Source organism: Diuraphis noxia, unplaced genomic scaffold, assembly GCF_037042655.1.
Source record: "Diuraphis noxia isolate RWA-SAM2 unplaced genomic scaffold, SU_Dnox_SAM2 contig0001, whole genome shotgun sequence".
Classification (NCBI taxonomy): domain Eukaryota; kingdom Metazoa; phylum Arthropoda; class Insecta; order Hemiptera; family Aphididae; genus Diuraphis; species Diuraphis noxia.
Genome location: NW_028301711.1, coordinates 19,164,087 through 19,184,204, shown reverse-complemented (window position 1 = coordinate 19,184,204; position 20,118 = coordinate 19,164,087). Strand labels below are relative to the sequence as shown.

Below are 20,118 nucleotides of genomic sequence, written 5' to 3'. Positions count from 1 at the left end.
ATTATTTAGATCAAAATCAAATAGATAAATTAAAAAATGCCAAGAAAAAAAATTCTGGAGTAAGGTTGGAGATTACACCGAAGCAAATTAAAGGTGGATTTTTACCATTAATTTTACCTTTTCTAGAAGCTGCAGCAGTAGCTACTCCAGCTTTAATTGCATTGTATGATAGTTATAAAGATACTAAACATAAGAAAAAAATAGAAGAGGAAATAATTCGTCACAATAAAGAAATGGAAAAAAATAAAGGTTCTGGATTGAAGACAAATAAAAAAAAAAAATCGAAAAAATGATTAATTTCGATATATCAACATTTAGAAAAAACATTAAAAATTATCCAGGTTGTTATACAACTTTTTGGAGTAAAGTTAAAAATATAAATATCGAACCGTTAAGTAATTTTGATATAATAAAATTTGGGAATAATATAAAAAAATTTAGAGGTTGTTTCATGATAAATGAATTACCTGAAAAACCTTGGTTAAATGAATGTGGGATATTTAATTTAAATAATTCTACTCAAAATGGTTCTCATTGGGTTGCATGGAAAAAAATAAAAAATTATAAAATATATTTTGATTCATTTTCGAGTACTCCTCCTCCTGAAATTTTAAATTATTTAGGTGATGATAATCTGTGGTATAACAATGACAAGTTTCAAAACTATGATGATCCACCTATATGTGGACATTTATGTTTAGAATTTATTTACAATTATAAAAAATTTATTTAAATATAATTTATTAAGATATTTTTAATAGAAATATTTCTATTAAAAAATGATGATTATTTAGTTATATTCTAAGCAATTTGTGATCGGAATCTGTACCTCCCATGCCAAGACAACAAATTTTAATATTTCCTAAATCTTGAAAAACACAAATATCATGAAGATATTTGAATAAAAAAGTACCTGTTGTAATTATCATATCATTGGCTATCTTACAAATTTCGAGCCAAGTTGGTGATTCTAGTATTTTAGAAGCATAAGGCTTTCCATTTCCAGAAATATTGTGTCCATTATCGACGATTATAATATTTCCTTTAATAGGGATTGCATTTAGATTATATTTCATGATTTTAATATTTTTATTATTAGTAATATAGTATTCATATTTACAAAACTTAACTAATATTTTATTATTTAATATTGATTTTTCTATTTCATTTTGCATTTCATTTTCTTGTAATTTATTAAAATCTTTGATAGTTGTATCCATTGTTTTATTATACATTTCAATTCCTTTAACTAAGGTATTCAATTTCTTTTTAATAATTATTATATTTCAATTTTAATTATTAATATCATAAGTTTTGTAAAAAAAAAAAATATTTTAATAATTATTGCAATTCAATTTTTAATTATTAATTTCATATTTTTTGTGAAAAATATTTTTGGGGAAATATTGCATTTAAATTTTCAATTATTAATATCATTAGTTCTATGAAAAATATTTTAATAATTATTGCATTTCAATTTTCAATTATTAATATCATAAGTTCTATGAAAAATATTTTAATTATTATTGCATTTCAATTGTCTGATCTTTTTACACATTGTTTTCTTTGTGATCTTTTACTGATAAAAATAAAAGTGCGCCAGGAATGGTACATCTATACTACTTATATGTACATATATGTAATTATAGGTAATTCATATTTTCAGATCCCCATTTTGTTGTATAATATGAGTGATTTAAAAAAAACTATATCCATATTAAAATCAAAAAGGATATTATCTAAATTTTTATTTTTATAATTAAACCAATACAATTTCTGACTATATGTTTTACTGCTATATTGTAAGCATTGTTGTAATAAATGTATTGTTATGATTTTTCATTAAATTTAAAGCAAGTTGCATTACCTAGTATTTCATTATAAAGTGTGTTCAATATTATCTGTAATATCTAAAATCTACTTGACTATATAATAGATCTACTTGATCACTTTAAAAAGTGATAATTATTACGATACAAAAACATTCGATCATTTATTGTTAAAACCATAATAGAATAATATTTTAACAAATATACCTATTAACTAATGAATAATATCTACCATAGGCTTATATTTACATCTTTCTTTTCTTATTACAATTGTTTACGGATAAATATTTTTAGAATTTAGTAACAATCAATGATCATCATAAATTGTCTAAATAGAAAGATTGTGTATGGCTGTAATAATATAATAATAAACTAAAAAATAAAACAAAATTATAAACATTTTATCTTAGCGCCTATGAATAGAATTAGCCATTTTACTAATAGGAACCTAAATACAAATGTCAATAGTTATTGTTTACTACTATTTGTAATACATATTTGGAAACAGTAGACAATATAAAAATATTGGTTTTGATTTGTAAAAGGTTTTTTGTTACAGTATAATTTCGTCAGTACCTTATGTTACATGTTACATATAAATTATGAATATATCCAAATAATATTATACAATAATGTATTGTGCAAATATTTCTATCTACACATGTTTCAATATAACAAAAGTTATAGGTAATGAATAAGATTTTATTTTAATTGTACTAATAGCTGAGATAAGTTAAAATGTAAATAATTATTTACTTAAACTATTATATAATAATGTGTTAGTTTTTATAGCCATAATAAACTATACACTTATCACTAATATTGTAACTTAATGCACTGTGTAATATTATAAATCATTAATAATAATATAATATAATATTTTTATCAGTTTAATCCTATAAAATATTATTATTATACATTTATTATATATTAATAAAAGTGAATAATATAATATAACATTGATGAACATATACAACAGACGTTATTATGGTGACAAATACGTTGCTACTTTAAATTATATTATGTTGTACTAATTATCATTTAAACGTAGTTATATATTTAATGTAATGGACACATATTATTGATATTACTAATAATGTCTTAATATCTATGTTAAAATCAGGTTTTTATAATTATTAGGAATGCAAAATATTTTATTTTTTTTTAAAAAATAATTAAAGTATGCTCTAATATTTTAGTTTGCTTTCTAATTTTTTTAAGTATTTCTAAAAATATTTATTTTTATGAATAAGTTATTTTAGACTTTACTGATACTCTATAGGATTAATAAATATTGAAGTTGGTTGCCAAGCCCAGTAGGTATTTGCCAATACATAAATGATAAAACATGTAAGCCAAGAAGTATGAACACTGCTGTAATTATTTATAGGTACACTATTACCTAGACATCAGTCAAAAGTTTTGATTATTATAGAAAAAAAATGTTAATACAAATATGTAATTGATTGGTTAAGTGCTATTAAACAACATTATATTAAAACGTGTATTGTACAATTCTACTTATTAAAAACAAAAATGATAAAAGAAAAAAATCAATTCTTTAATAGTATTTTGTTATAAATGTACTTACTATTAATATTTTCAAATTAAATTTCGTTTTTTTATTCATACTAAATGAATCTTGCATATAAATGTTTGATTATGTAAGAATTCGACAATATTATGTAAAATTAAGCAAACCATACTTTGCACAAACCAGATAAGAGGACGACACACATTTGTTGATTCCATCTTATAAGTTCATAACATAGCAAATTTATGCTTTGATCACATGTAGCTCTGTTAGTTTAAAAATTAGAGAGAATCAACCTTATTATGAAACTTAATGGTTGAACATTAGCTATGTTTGTAAGTGGATTTTTACTATAGTTTATTTTTAGCAAGTTATGCTTAATATACAATAGGTAATACAAAAAATTAAAAATGCTCGTAGTTCACTACAAAAATTGAATATCATAAGAAATTCACACGCAACCACAGATAAAACTCTTACTGGTATGTTTCATAATAGATTGATTCACTCTAATTTTTAAATTAATAAAGGTAATCATGATTTTTTTAGTGTAAATTTGCAATGTTACTAACTTGTTAGATAGAAACACCAAATGCGTGTGAAGCATTTGTTATCTAGTTAGTGCAGAATACAGTTAACTTAATCTTACATATTATTATTGGGTACTTAAATAGTTAATTATTTATCTTTAAGATACATGTAATATGGATTTAAAAAAAAATTAAAACTAAAATTACGTTTTATAAAAAAAATTATATATTATTAAGGGGATTTCAGCGCACCATTTGTTTTCTCTTTCTAGCCCACACACAACATACACAAAATATATTTACGTAGTATCATTTTTTTTTTATCTTAGAATAAAATCAGCTATAACAAAAAAGATAAGGAATCATATTTTTAGAGAATGACATATCTTGAGACAACATTTAGACAAATCAATATGTTATTATATAATGTATTTATATAATGTTATTCTTTATCATTTTTGTAATGGATGATTTTAAACCAAGCTTACTTAAAAACATAGAAAAAATGATTCTCTGCAAAATACCTTTTGTCCATGTTGCGCTTGAGCCAGAGAGAGAAAATCAATATTGCGTTGAAATCTTCTTAAGCAATTTGTTAAACGGGCTTATTATAATAAAATATCAACTAAAATTAAACATAAAAGATTATGGTTTTTTTTATCAGGTAATTTTTTTCTTTGAGTTTTTTGCAGAAATTCAGTTCAAACATAAGCACTCCAAATCAGAATCATGACCCCTTTTGAGAATAGCTAAGGTGTAATGTATTCTGGCGTTCTAAAGAATGTTTTGGTTTTTCTTCTGTTCTGAAACTATAATTGAAAAATTGATTATACAAATCTTATAGAGTTTTAAGTATTTTATAATTACATGTAGGTTTTTAGCAAAATTTAAATCTTCATATTTCACACAACCAGTGATTTCCAATTTTCAGGTTTCAAGATTTCACATCTCAGTAAATTATATTGCGAGATCGTAGAATAGCTGAATGCTTCAAAACATCCAGTGTACAGTGTAGGAACGTATGGTAGACATCAAAATATCCTTTATTATCTATAATTAGTAATACAATATATTATACAACAGTAAAGTATGAATAGTAATACTAAAACAATATGTATATTATGTGAACAAACATAACAAATTTACAGTCCTAAAACAGGTATCACACATAAGTCAAAATATTTTTTTAAATGAACAAACATTATTTATTTATATAATTCTATTATAGTGATATAATTTAACAATAGTATTTAATCAGGTTAATAAGAAAATTATAAACTACTAGTGAATCCCATACACTTTGTTGCCAGTTAAAAATGTTTTTTAATATTCGGTGTATTGGTGTTCAAAACTTGAAGATTGTCATCGACCACTTGGGTCAGTCTAATTTACCGAACTGCTGAATTACTGATTTACTGAACTGGAGCATAAATGATAAGAATCCTGTATGTTTTGTTGCATTACAACATTCCTAGGGCACTTACTAAAATAAAGCAACTTATATAACTGACGTTGACTTATAATTTTTCCAATTGACCAAGGTAAGCCGTTATTTAGATTTTTTGAATTGTCGAATGAAGCAGTATTTTATACACCTCAATAATTTTATAATTTATAATACAATATAAGTACATTCTTATGACAACTGCTGAACTGCTCATATAGGTATATTATATTGTAAATAATTTTTTAGAGCGTTGAATTGTTCGCCTACATCATAATGTGTCTTAACATAATATAATAATAATATGTCTTAAGGTCAAGCAACATGTTTTACAAGATATCAATAAACGCAATCAGTTGAACCTTTTTGTACCTGTAGTGTATTGGCATCGTTATAAGTGTCAATTTTGGGCGCCCAGCGTTGTATCTTATGTGTTCTTGGAAATTAATTATGGTGGTTATATAGATCTTTTTTAAAAACTGAATTCTTTAACAAAATTAGTACCTACCTATACAATAGTTACTAAAATAAAGCAATGTATTACACTTGAGAGTGACTTAGAATCCATCCATATAGATACCTGAAATTTAATGTATGATTGAAATGAAGGGTTTGTTATTTGTGCCAGAATGGTAATACATAAAATGCATGCAGTTGTATGTATCTCATTTAAATCAAAGCTATCATACCCGAATCAGTATAATTATTAATTTATCTTTATATGCCAATGAGTTTATAGTATATTAAACTATGAAGTATGCAGCTTCTACTAATACTCTCCAATGATCTCTGTCAGCGGCATTCTCAATTACTATTGCTTGATCAGTTCAAGTCACTTGATGAGTGTAATATCATAATATTTAATATTATTATTTTTTTTTTTTTTAACATTTATTAGTATATATTCAATCTGTAACAGTTACAATAACTATATGAGCGTAAACAAAATTTTTCTTTATCATATAATGTTAGTTTTGTCATAAAAATTCACTTATATATTAAGTAGGTAGGTATAAAGATTTTTTTTTACCAATAAAGTACAATTCTTAACTTAATGATATTTCAATATCTGCGATCCCTAAATAAATAAATGGTATGTGGTTAAGACGTGAAGTGTAGTTTTTCAGAATATAATCAAATTTGTATAAAATATATTTCTATAATATACCTACCATCACTTATACAATACCACTTACCTAATAATATAGCGTTTTGAGCAATTAAGTTTTTGTCATAATATTTATTTTTATTCTTTTTACATTTATAAGAATATAATATACAATCTGTAACAGTTACAATAAGTTGTGGAAATTAATTATAAAGATTATACACTTTTCTTTAAAATTTACTTCTTAAAAATAATTGTCGATTTATGTTGATGACATATTAGTTTCTTGACATAAAAACTTAAAATGTAATAGAAACCGCTATAAACCTCATATAAACATACAAAATTATATAATTCTGTATACAAAATTTTTATGACCTTATTCTTATTTTTATGGTTATTTAGTACCTTACAATTTTTATAGTTTAAATTGTATTAAGGACTGTTTCATATTTTAATAAATATATTGAAAATCATAGGTTGGTATCCTATTTCATTTGTTGTTTTAAATATGTACCTTTTAAAATTATCAATAAAAGTTTTGGTATGGTAAGTAATTAATTAAAAGGTTTTGTTTTATTTGTAGTTTAATGAAAAAAAAAGATATACAACTATTTAACATAAAAGTGATACAACCTACATTAATTTGTTTAAACTTTAATGTATAACTACAAAGGCATATTTTTAAGGTTTTTTACCAAGTCCTACATTTCACTAATAATTTACAGTGTTAACCAAGTTTTTTAAAAATAACTAACATATGAATATATGATTCCAACTTAGTACTTACTAAGTCCTTACTATTTTATTGTTTAGTTCGATTTATGAATACAGCTAATGTGTAATATCTTAAAAGTAATTGTGTGCATTCGTGTAGATTATCGCAAAAATACAATAGTTGGTAGGTACATATGAGTTATAACTTATAATTGATATGAGTACAGTGGCGGTTTTGGGATTCAATTTTGACTGAGGCGACTAAATATTAACATACATATATACAACAATTATATACATTTACATATATATATATATATATATATAATAAAAACACAAACTTATAATACATTAAACAAATTGACATGTTGAAAAGATTAGAAAGTGATTAGTAGAATAGGTAGTAGAGATAGCAGATAGACGACAATACAAGCACAGACTATGATTAAACAATTCGATACGAATAGAAGATAACTGCAGTGTTGTAATTGTACGTCGCGCGTCGTTTAGCTGATTTTTACGCAGTGTCACCAACACTGATGATAATTCAATAATTATTGTGTACTTTTTCGGCCGAGCCAATGTTTACATGCCGCCTCAATCGTCGCCTATGAAGTGCATGTGCTATGCGTACGGCTCGTGTGCGTGCGGGATCGTATTATTCAGTAATATTAAATACAACTACACGTGAGAGGCACCGTCAGCGGTCGCTCTTACGGGTACGGTTGGAAGATTACGAGACCACAGTCGACACCGGGCGGCGGGCAACAAAATCGCGTATAATTTTAGCCTGAAACAACCTGTGCCCCGTGCTCCGCGTAGTCCTTACACCCGTATAAACTGATACCATATTATTAATTACTATTAACTACAGAATGATGTTTGTATTAAAATCTAATATTCTGTTTTGACATTTTTCTATGACAAAATTCAGAACATTAATAATATATTATACAAATGAAAAAAATATATACTATGTCTAATATGTTTAAAAAACATATTCCTCTTACTAAATTTTTAAGTGAGGCACCACCTCACTTGCCTCACCCCCAAAACCGCCACTGTATGAGTAATATGTATTTATACACTTTGTGTTAGTCTAATTTATAATGTCTAATTATGTGTTTTATAGTCAATCGGATCACAAATTATTTAAATAAATGCTATGTTCTATTATAAATAAATAAATATGTAAAAATTATGAAAAAAATGAAATAAGCATTTCTTTTTGTGAATTGTTATAAATATTTATTTTATTTTAAAAGTCAAAACATAATAATTAGGTATATATTATTGACCATAGGCGTGCGCAGGACTTAGTGGTTGTTGCTAAAAATTATAGGTATTTAATAAGTCAATACACATTATTTATTTGATTAATACAAAAATGTCATTTTTTTAATACATATTATTTATTATAATGGCAGACGTCTTTCCCCGGGGAACTAATATTTTAAACTCTTCAATGACATCATTGTAGTCAATTTTAGTCAATAGGTCTTGTTCTACAAATAATAACAGTAAAGAATCAAGTCTATCCTGTTTCATTAATCATTGTATTCCGCAACTTTGACTTCACTAACGAAAGTTTTGAGAATGATCTCAACTAGAACAGCTAGTGACTGGAATAACTAAAAATGTTTTTAAAATATCAAAAAAATTAGTAAATATATTTAGTCTATCTAACTTAAGTAACCATTCTATCCAATTTTCTATAGATTCAGAAGAAGTCTTTTCAGGAGTATCTGGAAGTTCTTTTAGTAATTTGATTTCTGTTTTAAAACAATCAGAATTTACTTTAAGTTTTTCTTGAAGTAATTGTTAATCATTCTCTGTAGGAATCAGTTGAAGAGTATTACCTACTGCTGAAATAATACCTAATGTTTCCTGAGAAAATCGAGTATTTAGTCCATTTATCATGTCATCTAATGCTACATAATAACAATTTATTTTAATTTCATGTTCTTTTGTCTGATGAAATGTTTGAGTTTTATTATCATCCAAAAAACAAGATATTTTACGTTTTCTCACTTCAGGAATTATTATATTATTTTGTGAGCAAAGTTGAACTGTATCTTGATATATATTATTAAATAATTCATCTTCAGATCTAAACTTTTGAATGTTTGCTTTTAATGATGTTACTAAAGATACCGCTGTTAAAAGGTTAATACTTTTTGATTGTAGGCTACTACTTACTTTCACAATTATTATAAGAATTGAGTGCATCATATTTAATGAAAAAATATGAAATATGAAAAATATACTTACCGCTTTCTAGAATAGAATCATGATTCTTGTTTTTTGTTTTTTAAAAATCGAACAAAGTCGATTGGTTATTTCTTTTATGCATTCTGTATAGTGTATAAACTTAAGTAATAAAAATTTACAAATTACCACAATTGTTATTTAAATGACATTAGATTAGATTAGCAATTTATCATTATCACGACAAATATTAAGCGGTCATGTTAACGAGCGTCTAGAGACAGCGCCTCTTATCAGCACTATGTTATCAGTATCACACTATCACGGCAGTTGCCTTATCACATCATCGGTTGATATTATTTATTGGTTATAGCGCTATAATTTAAATATTTAAATATTAATTAAACATTAACATTTAAATATTATATTTTAAATTATTCAAATAAACAGTATTTACTATTTATACAATGTCTTCAACTTCAAGTGAACAATTGGAAACTGTACAGATTAAATTTGGTTCTCTTCAAGGTAAGGATTTAAAAAAATTATGTGCAAAACCATTCTTGTTTGTAAAGTAGGTATTTGTATTTCATTAAAATTTACTGTAGAGTTTAATGATTGGAAAGAGAAGGAGGAATTGGCCACTTCGACACGCTATGTCCAACATAGAGGCTCAAAAGTGAATACAAACAAAACAATTACCACTAAGTATTACTGCCATCGTTCTGGAGTATTCAAATCCAAAGGGAAAGGAGAACGTGCTTTGAAGATCACTGGATCTTGTAAAATTGGTAAAAAGCTAATGTTATAAGTTTATACAACACATTATTTTATAATTTTTATTTTTTAATGATTTAGATCAATGCTGCCCTTCTTTTATAAGAACTGTAGCTGGACTGATCAATATAGATGTCACATATTGTAAGACTCACTTTGGTCACCAAAACGAAATTAGATATCTTCCTATTCCAAATATTGTTCAAGAAACAATTGCTGGTATACCTATTCGCCTGCCGGCTCCGGAGGACCTCGAGTTAGATGGGGGCTCGGCCCCCAAACCCCCCGGGGCTAAAAATATAGCTAACCTAACCGGGAGGGGGTTGGCGAACCCTACGGGGTCGCGGGAGGGCGAGCATCCCTGCCCTTCGGGCAGACGGGTAACCTAACTTCACCGCCCTTATCCCTTAACTTAACCTAACCGACCGTCTGTTAAAGTATTATTATATAGTGGCTACCTCGTGATCGATCCTAGTAATCATCAAACAGTAATATTTAATACGAAAATAAAACATTATCAGTTCTATTACCTTTTGAAAGTCGTTAATTATAATAAACTGTAACTTTCAAAATAATGATTTGCGAGAATTTTGGAATAAGATTTTTGTGTTCAGTGCTTTAAACACACACACATTTTGGAGGGGATAAAAATCGAAAACATCGCGTGGGAACTAAACTGCATTTAAACAGACTGAAAATTTTGTTACGTTTGTCTGCTGCTTTTGGTTGTCAAAAATTGTAGAGCGATAGCTGTATTTGATTGTCTAGCTATCAGTCATCAAATCTCTTAGGTAGGCAATCCAACTGCGATGGATTGCGGACCTCGTTACGTGCGTAGGTATAAGTGAAGGAAGGAAATAAAGTTTATGGTCAATATATATATTATGTACCTAATAATAATGATAAAATCCGCGCGAAAACACGAAAAGTGATAGCGGTAAGAGGGAGAAAAGAGAGCGACGTCGCGAATATAGTCGTGGTGGTCAAGTGAAAATCGATTCACCGGAAATTCAAAAATTTAAGTCATACCGAAAACTGTGACTTTGTGTGTCTAACGGTCTTTCCTCATCTGGTGTAATGCCGTGTCCTGCTGCATGCCCAGTTCTTTTTTGAATGTATATACAATAAGGAAATACGAATAATTCAAATAATTGTAATCGAATGTCTAGCTATCAATCATCACTGTATGCAAATCTGTGCGGGATAGAACATCCGCGTATGGATTGGATGCATGTAACGTCGCATACCCGGTTCTTTTGTGCGTGCAAAATGAATAAACGCATAACGTAAAGTATAATTGTGTGTCTAGCTTTCAGTTCTCAACCGGTAAAAATTAACACGTGTGCTAGGCATACCTCCTAACGTCGATAGTCTGATATTGTATTATTATAGGAGAAACTGTTAAAGCCGAATCTCAATTGAATAAAAAGGTTAAGGCAACCATGTATTTAGGTGTCTGGTTGCGAACGACGTGTGCGTAGTAAGTGTAATTGAAATGTTCCATAAACTTGATAATAAATGCTATACATTATTTATATAGACACCTGGTTAGGTGTATCACAACATTATTATTGTTTATAGGTAATTAAGTACATAGTTGTTAGATGCATATTGCATATAATATGTGTAGCCTATAAAACATCAATTAAATGTAATGTATCCTATTATATATTATAATATAATATGTGTGTTGTACACATGCTTATAGTTTTTGGTTTTAATATTATCAATCACAATCTTTTACAATTTTAGTTTTAATAAGTAGTACCTAATAGAATAATAATAATAATAATAATAATGATTGATAAATATGATCATTGATGATTTGATAGACATTTTGAACAATATTAAAATACATAAATTAAACACTGTACTTAACGTTGCAATTCTTATAGTCATTAGTTATATTTAAAAAAAAAATAATAATAATTCTAATTAATTAACCAACTTGTGCGTTGACAGCAATACATAGATATCAAACATAATATTATACATATACAACGAAATTGAAAATCAGTTACAAACATTGGCCATAGTAGGTATGTGCTTTTGAAATTATAATAATTTGTGTATGAAACTCACTATATTTTAAGATCGCAAAAATTAATTATTTAATCAATTTAAATTTATATATATATGCATGTGTGATATCAGTTAGAAATTCAGAATGAATAATAATAAAGTATTAAGTGAATTAAGAAATTAATGAATATAACAAATAAAATGGTGTGCATGCCGTGTAGAAATTCTTATGATTAATAGAGTATGGTTTAGTCACAAATTAGTAATAAGTAATACAATGATGATTTTTTTATTGTGTTTCTGTTACATTTGCATAGATGAAATGAGTAATATAAAAGATATTCCATTTATATATGTGTTTTTCTTCAAGGGTGTTTCTAGTATATTTTTTTTATATACCTATATAACCAAACCTAACTTATATTACAATTATATACACATTTCATCATAAGTTCGAACAAATTACTGCTGGTAATTGTGTAGCCTATAGGTTATTGAATAATACTGAAAACAACATATTGTATGTTTTAAGGAATTGGAATTTATTTAGTGTAACCAATGGCTTATTTTAGGTAAGGGTAGCCTAAAAGTATTGCAATAAAATAAGTAAGAAAAAATGTAGGTAATTTGTCAATTGTACTTATTAGTTAAACATAGGTATCAATTAATTTTATTAAATTTTAAATTTTGATATAACATTAAACACAATAAAATTTAAAAAAGTTATAATGTAGTAAAATGATACCTATTTATAATATATATATCATTTATAAATTATAATACATGTTTGCATGCCAACTACATAAAAATGATGATAAATCATACAATGTTTTAAGCATAGTTACACCGCTTAAGGAATTTAAATTCAATTTATTATAATATATATCACATTATATCTTTTCTTTTGAATGAATTGAAGTAATTAAACTTGGTAATACAAAATATCAGTATAAATGTATAATATTACATTTATTGTAGTGTTTTTATGTTTACTTATTATTACTTACATATATTTAACAGCATTGTCATAAACAATTGACCCACCAAGCTCCTACTTAAACTCTTATCTATGAGTTAAATGTATTGCAATACACATGAAAAATGTCTATCCAATCCGTGTATTCAAACTACTTATGAATTTAATAATTAATTGTGCTTGCAAAAAGAATTAACGCATAATGAAAAGTATAATTATTGTGTGTCTAGCTTTCAGTTCTCAATTGGTACGAATTTATACGTGTGCTGGGCATACCTCCTAACGTCGATAGTCTGATGTTGTATTGTTTTAGGAGAAATTGTTAATGCCAAATGTGAAGTGAATAAAAAGGATAAGTCAATCAGATATATAGGTGTCTGGTTGCGACACCGTGTGCGTAGTAAGTGAAATTAAAATGTTCCATTAACTTGATAATTGAATGCTATAAATTACTTATATAGACACCTATAGGTGTGATGTACCTATCATAACATTATTATTGTTTGTAAGTACTTAACTACAGTTAAATGCATATATTGTTGTAGGTTATAAAACATCAATTAAATGTATCATATTATATATGTTGTGTGAATTGTGTACATGCTTGTAGTTTTAGTGTTACTGCTGTCATTCACAATCTTTTCAATTTTAGTTTTAATAAGTAATAATATAATAATGATGAATATGAACATTGATTATTTGTTAAGCATTTTGAAGAATATTAAAGTACATAAATTAAACGCTGTACTATTTCTGTAGTCATTAGTTATATTTTTTACATAATAAATAATATACAATCTATTAGTTATTACTAATCAGTATTTATGTAATATATTTAAAATGTAAATCATTAGCGGTGGCACAACATTTTAATCATACCTCTTTATGTTTACCTACTAAAGATGTTGCTAAACAATACAAAAACAAACATACATAGTGTAGTGTAATGATATTTAAAAAATTTAATTAAGTGGTGCGTTGACTACACAAAATTTTAAATCAGTTAGAAACACTGGTCATAGTAGGTATGTGCTTTTGAAATCATAATAATTTTTGTATGAAACTAACAATTAATCAATTTAAATAGATGTGTGTGCGACATCAGTTACAAATTTACTATTAATAATAATTGAGTGTAGTAGTTCTTATGATTAACAGAGTATGGTTTAGTTAGAAGTTAGTAATCAGTATTGATACGATGATGATAAAGCATTCTAAATAATTTACCACCTAGTGTGTGAGTTGCAGCCAGTTTGAAACGCATGTTTGACATTAGATACAAATGCATTACAAAATCAGCATCCAGATAGAGACCACGTGGAGGTTGTCAAACTGTCTTTGGATTAGAAGTAGACAGTAGTACAATGATGATTTTTTTTATTGTGTTTCTGTTACATCTGCATTGATAAAATTATTTCTAGTATTGTTTCTGAAACAATAGAAATATATACAAATATCTGCTGATATTTTTTTATGTAAATAAATAATTCTGAATAATTTACCACTCAGTGTGTGAGTTGCAGTTAGTTGAAACGCATGTCTGACATTAGATACAAATGCATTACAAAATCAGCATTCAGAGAGAGTATGTGGAGGTTGTCAAACTTTCTTTGGATTAGTAGTAGTACAATGATGATTTTTTTTATTGTGTTTCTGTTACATCTGCATTGATAAAATTATTTCTAGTATTGTTTCTGAAACAATACAAATATCTGCAGATATTTTTTTAAGTAAATAAATAATTTACCACCCAGTGTGTGAGTTGCAGCCAGTTTAAATTCATGTTCGACATCAGTTACGAATTCATTACGAAATCCGCATCCAGAGAGAACCACGTGGAGGTTGTCGAACTTTCTCTCCTCCGCAAGTTGTACTTATGACTGCTTATAAACCATACGTCACACAGACTTGTCACACAGACTTTGATCACACAGATCAGATTTGATGTTCACAAAGTTGTAGTAGACTTCATATATAGTTATATTGCTTGTAGAACTTCTCTGTAAACAATGTTCCTAGTGACGAATCTACCACGATCATCACTGTACATACCAACTCTGATGGATTGAGAGTCCCTCACACGTGAAAACGTTACATACAGTTGTCCGTGCGTGAAAACTGGCGAAGGCAGGAGTAATCCAACTCTATCAAACGTTTGTCCCTGTGACTTGTTAATAGTCATAGCAAATGACAAACGTACAGGAAATTGCACTCGTCGCATTATAATGGGCAGGTCGTCTTCGCCACTCGACGTGAGTGGTACCGCAGGTATGACTATATCTTCCTGTGCACCACCAGACAACATCCTCGCTTTGAAATTGTATCGTCGCAGTTCAGTAACAACCAACCGTGTACCATTGCAAAGATGTCTCTTAGAATCTAGGTTCCTAAGCAACATAACAATCGAACCGACCTTTAGCGTTAAGTTGTACGGTGGTAGTCCGTCTGGTTGCAGAGTGTTGAGAAATTCTGTCGGATAATTAGCCACTTCGTCGGGGTCGTCTACAACCACAGTGTCTATGGCCGTGTAGGTTCGATGAACTCCATCAATACGTTGTAACACCGTACGATTGACCTGCCTGCATTCGTCGTTCCTGGGACATAAAATTATTTTCCGAGCAAACTCGTTGACATTATTTAACGACATTTGCTGCGGAAAAACAAAATCAATCAAATTAGCGACTTCACATACCATTTCCCGGGGTATTTCAACAGTGTCCTGAACACTGTCAACCGCTGGTAATTGGCCGCTCCCGAGCTGAAGCAACCAGGTTGCAAAGTCAGCGTCATTATCAGCGCGCATGTTCCGCGGCAAATTGAACTGCTCCAAGTTGCACCACAAAGAGTTGTATTTGATAGATGACCTGACGATGTCACTCCTTGTTCCCCAGCGCACAACAGGTAGAATCTGTCTGAAGTCACCGGCGAACAGTACAGGTTTACCGCCGAACGGCAATTCTGATTCCATGCTGTCCTTGAGCAACCTATTGACCACTGTGAGTTGCAGTCCCGGAGACATGGGCGCTTCGTCCCAGACAATGAGTGCTGCGTCACGTATCCTCTGAGCACGCAACGACTGCAAGGTGATGGTCGACGTCGAATCGTCGTTCAGTGTACCGAATGGCAATCCAAACGTCGAGTGCACTGTCATGCCGCCGTCCATGAGCGACGCTGCGATTCCTGAAAAAGCCACGGACAACACGGATCGTCCTTGGTTGCGAAGCGACCATATGAGGCATCCGTATAGTGTTGTCTTACCTGTTTCTCCGGGACCATCAACGTAGAAAAGTTTTGAAACGTTTCTGTTGTCGTCTACAGCAGCCATTACACGATTGAACACCGCCCGTTGTTCGTCGTTCAAATTGTCCAATTGTACGGCCCAGCGCACCACAGCGTCTATAGCACAAAACATGTCATCGTCCGGGTCTTCTTCCAGCAATGTGACATCCGGTAGTGGCAAACCTCAGTCCGCAAGCGATTTCCCGTGACCACGAAGCATGCTGTTGATTGCGTCCAAACACGCAGCCCTCGCCCGGTCAATGTCTCTCAATCGGTGATTGAAGTCCTCCAACACGTGAGGTTCGCTGGCTTGATACAACGCCAGCGGGTTTGTTATCTCGCAGTGCAATAGCATCGTCACATATAGGTAACGTAGCTGGGCTGGAGTGTCCAATGTTGCTGATTCAGCTATGCACGCCAACATAGCTTGGTCGTCTTCCACAATTCCCATCGCGACGGCTGCAGCCGCGTATGTTGGATGCTCTACCCCGTCTACCTTCCTCATGTCCCGGAAACACTGTGGGCCTCTCTTGTGAAGAAGTAGCAATCGTAAATAGAAACGATCGCGATCAAGTGGGTTGACAACGTACATTCGAGCCAACGTCTCGTACGTCATCTGTCTTTGCCGTCGTGACCACGTTCTCCTAGACGCGTTCCAAGTGTAATGTACCGGTATCTCTTGGTAAAGTTACTGTCTAGCCTCTACGTCCGTCACGTTGAGCTCAAAGAATGCCGTGAGTTTGGTCCGAGCCAGAGCTGCGTTCTGCACCCGCTCTAGTACCTGTCCTGGTCCAAAGTACACGTTGTGATAGTGTTCCAGGTGGACAGGAAGTCTAACGATCGTATGACTCTTGTTATACATTTCATACGATAATAACCTCCAAACGGCTTCTGGTGGACTGACGTACCGTGAGTTTACGTAACTGAAATCAATACCAACATATATAATAAACATTCAAGAATAAAATATATAAATCATAAAAATGTGATTAGCTCACATCCAATTCAATGTCAATAGAACATTATGTAATAAAGATTATGTAATAAAGAAGTGAATACTTCCTTTTAAGTGAAATAGCTAATGTTCCGTTTATGTTGTATACAAATGTCTGTTAAGTGTAAAGTATAGTTAATTAATGTATTGAAGTGGTATGCAATGTTACTTTTGTTAACAAAATGTTGTTATTGTGTATGAGATTACAAAATGTAATTTAATATTATATTGTAGATATTAATGTTAATGAAAATCCAATTTACCAACAACATTAATCACAAATACAGAATAACACTTAAGGTAACATTACTGAGATTGATGCAGCTTTAAAATAATTTAGGTTGACTGTTGGACAATGTTAATATCATTTGTATCATAAAAATAATTTAACAGTGATAGATGAAATGTAATTTTGAAGTCAACAATTAAAACTATAAGTTTGAATCACTTACTTTTCAATTTCATCTCCATTCCAAACTTCTAAGGTAGCTGCGTCATGGCCCTTGTAGACGTATTTATACAAATACATTACACTCTTCACGGTTGAGCACACCTCAACGTTTATGTGTGCATCATACTTGACCAGCAAGTAAGGGTTGTACGGGACAACAAACTCATTGCCGACAGGATGACCTCTGACATTGACCACAAGTCCATTGTTCGGCCTACGATAAGTCGGGTAACCACCATCAGAAATGTATGTAGTCTCCTCGCTGTATTCTTTGGGATATTTTTTTGTACAACTGTTGTCCAACATACACGGACTGTTGTGGTTGAGTTGTCCACACGGACCATGAATCATGTGCGATTTCACACTGTCGAGTAGGCGCCTTTCAGTTGCCGGGTCAGGCAAGAAGGCACACACAACATTGTCGACGTCATCCTTAGTAAGTAACTTGCTGTCCTCATTCAAGATGATGAGGATATGTGCGTGTGGAAGACCACGTTTCTGAAACTCAATGGTGTAAACATAAGCATCGACATTACCAAATATTTTATTAACTGTAATGTCACGCATTAGCTCCTTCAGTTTTGCGTGAAACACCCTTGCCACCAAATCAGGCCTGTCGGTTGCCTTCAACCAACTTGGAATGTTATCTACTATTTCTGGCCACCTAGGGTTACACGTAAATGTTATGAATAAGTCAGGCTTTCCATACTTACGCACAATGGCCATTGCGTCGTGGTAACATTGTTTCATGTACCAAGGGCCACCTAGAAACGTTGAAGGCAGGATTGTCCTGCGGCCGACCGGATTGATTTCGTCTAGGTGGAGCTGTTGGTTGATATGGTCCAAAATGCCTTGATAGGCATCAGCAAAGAGTGCTTTCTGATTGGCTCGGATGTAACGTAGATTGTTCGCTTCCATGCGAACGTACTGATCGCATATGTACATCTGTAATAAAAAACCACCAGCGTGTAATAAACTAAAGGTATGGCCTTCATTCCCATTGCTATTAGTTTCAGTATATCTGATGGCCAGGCGATAAGCAGCAAACTCTCTGGTAGAGTTCCGAACACGCACTGTGTTCCAGCGGTTGCCCTCTTGTAGCAGGTTGTAATGCCAGCCGGTTTCTCCATGTGGGAAGAGCAATGGATACAGCATTGGATCTGCATGAGGTGAGCCAGCTGATATGCTTTGAATCCGGTGATTTTGATCAACTAGGTTCAAGTCATAGATGACCAGATCGAGGTTCCTTGGTGGTAGACCATCTTCACCAACAAAGACAACTGCTACTTCGTTCACATGAGCAGCTGGTTGATTGTATCGCCGTGGGTCATTGTTCGGGTCGGCGATGATGTGCATTGTCACTCTTTTCGGTTGCAACATAGGATTTGCAGCAGCAGCATCTTGTTCCCTTTGCCATACTTGTCGCATGTTTCTGTAAGAAAATAATATTGTGGTATTATTAAAGCCATATGATATATCCACATGTGTGTACAGTATAAGGATAAAGATTAAATGTTATCCATATGCAAGTGTAACCTGATAAATATCACAGCACAGTATATATCATATTATTCGGATGTGTACTGATACTGTTAAATACATATTACTAAGCACAAATAATGTAAAGTATGAAATACAATTTTGCATAGAAGTATTAAGTGAAAGTGTCGTTTGGTACAATACACACTGTAATGGTAACAAAAGTAAAATCAATATTTATATTGAATAATTGCAAATATGAAATTGTAAGGAGCTGTGGGAGTTCAATCATGTCTTTTAAAACCCTTTCACTGCTGTGGGCGCATATATGCGTCCAACGTAGGCAACACTGTGGTGCTATGGACGCACATATGCGTCTTTTCATTTTAAAAATCAACAACTGCTATTTTCATTGATGTGATAACATGAACATGTAGTAAATAATCAGAGGAATTCAAAGAGATAATAAAAATAAAAATCTGACAATTATCAAAGAAGTTATAAGTAAAATAAAATATTTTATTTTCCAGGGTTCCCAAACTAGCATTAATTAATGATAAACCGAAATATTTCAAATCAGATTTTTTATTCCGCCGTTGCAGTAATTACTCGCATATCTTATATTTTATTTTCTGGTTTTAATATTATTACCATATTAGTGTTGTTTGTTTATCTTGGAGTTATTAATAAAATATTAAAAATAAATGTTTGACATAAAAAAATCTAATGTTTCATTGATTTTGTGCATTAATTTATTTAGCGGAGTACAT

The 20,118-nt window shown here is 30.3% G+C and overlaps 5 protein-coding genes across 5 annotated transcripts; 1 reads left to right on the top strand and 4 right to left on the bottom strand.

The window, feature by feature from the left end:
* The first annotated feature begins 9,837 nt into the window (after nt 1-9,837).
* On the top strand, nt 9,838-11,628 carry LOC149060203 (uncharacterized). Its single transcript, XM_089228210.1, has 4 exons — nt 9,838-9,898; nt 9,979-10,161; nt 10,229-10,366; nt 11,540-11,628. The coding sequence occupies exons 1-4, from the start codon at nt 9,838-9,840 to the stop codon at nt 11,626-11,628; spliced, it is 471 nt and encodes a 156-aa protein (XP_089084336.1).
* Nucleotides 11,629-15,123: 3,495 nt separating this feature from the next.
* Nucleotides 15,124-16,164, bottom strand: LOC149060202 (ATP-dependent DNA helicase PIF1-like). Its single transcript, XM_089228205.1, has one exon. It carries the CDS (start codon nt 16,162-16,164, stop codon nt 15,124-15,126), a length of 1,041 nt encoding a protein of 346 aa, XP_089084331.1.
* A 444-nt stretch (nt 16,165-16,608) lies between these two features.
* LOC149060201 (uncharacterized) lies at nt 16,609-17,286 on the bottom strand. Its single transcript, XM_089228198.1, has 2 exons — nt 17,117-17,286; nt 16,609-17,068 (listed from the first exon to the last, which is right to left on the bottom strand). Exons 1-2 carry the CDS (start codon nt 17,284-17,286, stop codon nt 16,609-16,611), a joined length of 630 nt encoding a protein of 209 aa, XP_089084324.1.
* A 580-nt stretch (nt 17,287-17,866) lies between these two features.
* LOC149060200 (uncharacterized) lies at nt 17,867-18,287 on the bottom strand. The gene has a single exon (XM_089217307.1). It carries the CDS (start codon nt 18,218-18,220, stop codon nt 17,867-17,869), a length of 354 nt encoding a protein of 117 aa, XP_089073433.1. The 5' UTR covers nt 18,221-18,287.
* LOC149060199 (uncharacterized) lies at nt 18,229-19,297 on the bottom strand. Its single transcript, XM_089228187.1, has 2 exons — nt 18,406-19,297; nt 18,229-18,317 (listed from the first exon to the last, which is right to left on the bottom strand). Exons 1-2 carry the CDS (start codon nt 19,295-19,297, stop codon nt 18,229-18,231), a joined length of 981 nt encoding a protein of 326 aa, XP_089084313.1.
* Between the last annotated feature and the right edge of the window lie 821 nt (nt 19,298-20,118).